The sequence below is a fragment of the Eimeria maxima genome, genomic scaffold (assembly GCF_000499605.1).
Source record: "Eimeria maxima Weybridge genomic scaffold, Emw_scaff1341, whole genome shotgun sequence".
NCBI classification, from domain to species: Eukaryota; Apicomplexa; class Conoidasida; order Eucoccidiorida; family Eimeriidae; genus Eimeria; species Eimeria maxima.
Genome location: NW_013564324.1, coordinates 2,574 through 5,000, shown reverse-complemented (window position 1 = coordinate 5,000; position 2,427 = coordinate 2,574). Strand labels below are relative to the sequence as shown.

Genomic DNA, 2,427 nt, shown 5'->3' with positions numbered 1-2,427 from the left:
ACAGTTAGCCACAGCTAGCTACAATTATCTGTAGCTAGCTACGGCTAGCTATAGCTAGCTACAGCTACATACACTACTCGGGGGGACAGCTTCTTATAGAGGGGGGCATCTGCTGCAGTGTCGTGCAGCAGCAGCTGCTGCTGCTGCAGAGTGTTTGCCACATTCAGCAGCAGCAGCAGCAACAACAACAACAACACCAGAAGCAGCAGCAGCAAAAAGTAACAGCAGCAACAACAGCAGCAGCAGCAACAACAGCAGCAGCACCACGGAGTTAAAAAGCAGCAAGATTGTCTATTAATAAACAATATACATAGGGAAGGAAGACACAAGACAAGGAGAAAAGGATTAAATATATAATAAATTATAATATATAATATATAAAGACAAACAAATACACAAAAAGAAATAAGTAAATAAAAGATAATTTGCTGTTGCTGTTGCTGCTGCTGCTGCAGCAGCAGCAGCAGCAAAAGAAAAGCAGCAGCTGTATTCAAGGATGTCTGCATGTGTGTATGGCTACAGCAGACCTAACAATAAAGGAAGGACATTTTTCTTCTCTTTTTTATTAAATAAACTATTTATTTAATTATATTTATAAAATAATTAATTAAAAATACTTTATTTTAATATATTTAATGAATAATTTATTTATTTTTCCCTCTTTTCTTGTCTTCTTTCTGGCCACCAGCCCCATCGCTTGCATGCATACCTACACACCTACATGCAAAAGTGCTCATAAAATAGCGAATAAAAGGAGAAAAAAGGAGAAAAAGGAATAAAATAAATAAATAAAGATAAAATAGTATAAAATAAGATAGAAATAAAGATGAAATAAGGATGGCACGTCTGCCTATACGTGTATTATCTGTATTAAATGGTCCAATAAGTATAAAAAATATTTCTGAACAAGCTGGGGTGTACGTACACCTCAATAAGCGCATGCATGCAATAAAAGAGCAATTGTTTGGGTATGCAAAGGGGAAAACAGGAGAAATTAGTTGGTTAAAACCATTAAAAGGAAAAGAATTATTAAATTATTATTGGCCTAGTAAATATGATCTACCAGACTTCCAAATGGAACAATACCTACAAATGCAGGTAAGGGTTTAGGGTTTAGGGTTTAGGGTTTAGGGTTTTTGAGGGTTTATTGTTTTTTTAGGGTTTAGGGTTTTTTTAGGGTTTAGGGTTTATGTGTGCATATACGAAGGAAAAAACACCAGAGACGATCAACACCTATCCACTCTCTCCCTCTATTCCTAGGGTTTACGGTTTAGGGTTTAGGGTTTGTGTGTTATAGGCGTTACGTTATGCCCCTAAAAAGACTCACCCTTCCCTAACCTCTCTTGCGGGTTTAATTCATTTATTAATAAAAAAAAAAAAAATTATACAAACCCTAATGCAGCAATTAGATAAACCCTTAATTCATGAGAACCCTACACTACAAGATTTACTCGCGTAAGCTAAACCCTAAACCCTAAACCCTAATTTTTACCCTAAACCCTAAATAACTTTACCTGTATATTACACGCAATAAAGGCATCGACCTAATCAACACCAACATAAACCCTAAACCCTAAACCCTAATCTGATTCCTATCTATTAATGGCATGTATCTACTACCTACCTACTCCTTACGCTAGGGTTTAGGGTTTAGGGTTTAGGGTTTATGTTACAGGTTATATAGATCTCTTTTCTCTGATGATCCTCTGAAGAAAATTTATCCAGAAGAAAAAAGTTGGCGATGGACAGACAACATGAAGCCAGAAACGCGTGAGGGTTTAGGGTTTAGGGTTTAGGGTTTAGGGTTTGAGGGTTTAGGGTTTAGGATTTTAGGGTTTGGGGTTTAGGGTTTAGGGTTTCTTGCGGAGAGAATGCAGGATTGGGCAGATCGGTAGCACTATAGGAAGGCACCTGTAAGGCTCTAGGGTTTAGGGTTTTGAGGGTTTAGGGTTTAGGGATTGGGGTTTAGGGTTTAGGGTTTAGGGTTTAGGGTTTTGTGCAGTTCTTTCCTTATTGGAGTTATCCGCCAAGAGGAGAGGAAAAGTTGACGAAGAATTTAATTCAATTCTTCAGCAGGCTAATAATTGCTCGTAAACCCTAAACCCTAAACCCTAAACCCTAAACCCTTAGTAAACCCTAATTAAACCCTAGATAAGCCCTACCTTATATAAACCCTAGATAAACCCTAGCTCAATAAACGCATAATAAACCCTCCCTAAACCCTAGCTAAACCCTAGGGTTAAACCCTAGCTAAACCCTAATTATTTATTATGTATTTATTGGTGTTTATAGGTCTATTGATTCATTAAAGTTGCTGCTGCAGCAGCAAATGCAAAACCCTAAAAAAGTGTTTCCTGTTGCATTAGATCTCTTTTTTGCTGCTGCTGCTGCTTCCCCGCTGCTGCTGCTGCGCGCTCCTTGTAGCTA

The 2,427-nt window shown here is 37.9% G+C and overlaps 1 protein-coding gene across 1 annotated transcript; it reads left to right on the top strand.

The window, feature by feature from the left end:
- Positions 1–837: 837 nt before the first annotated feature.
- Positions 838–2,094, top strand: EMWEY_00051650 (hypothetical protein, conserved; the record flags this gene model as incomplete). Its single annotated transcript, XM_013479740.1, has 4 exons — positions 838–1,098; positions 1,298–1,455; positions 1,676–1,770; positions 2,003–2,094. 4 exons carry the CDS (start codon positions 838–840, stop codon positions 2,092–2,094), a joined length of 606 nt encoding a protein of 201 aa, XP_013335194.1.
- Between the last annotated feature and the right edge of the window lie 333 nt (positions 2,095–2,427).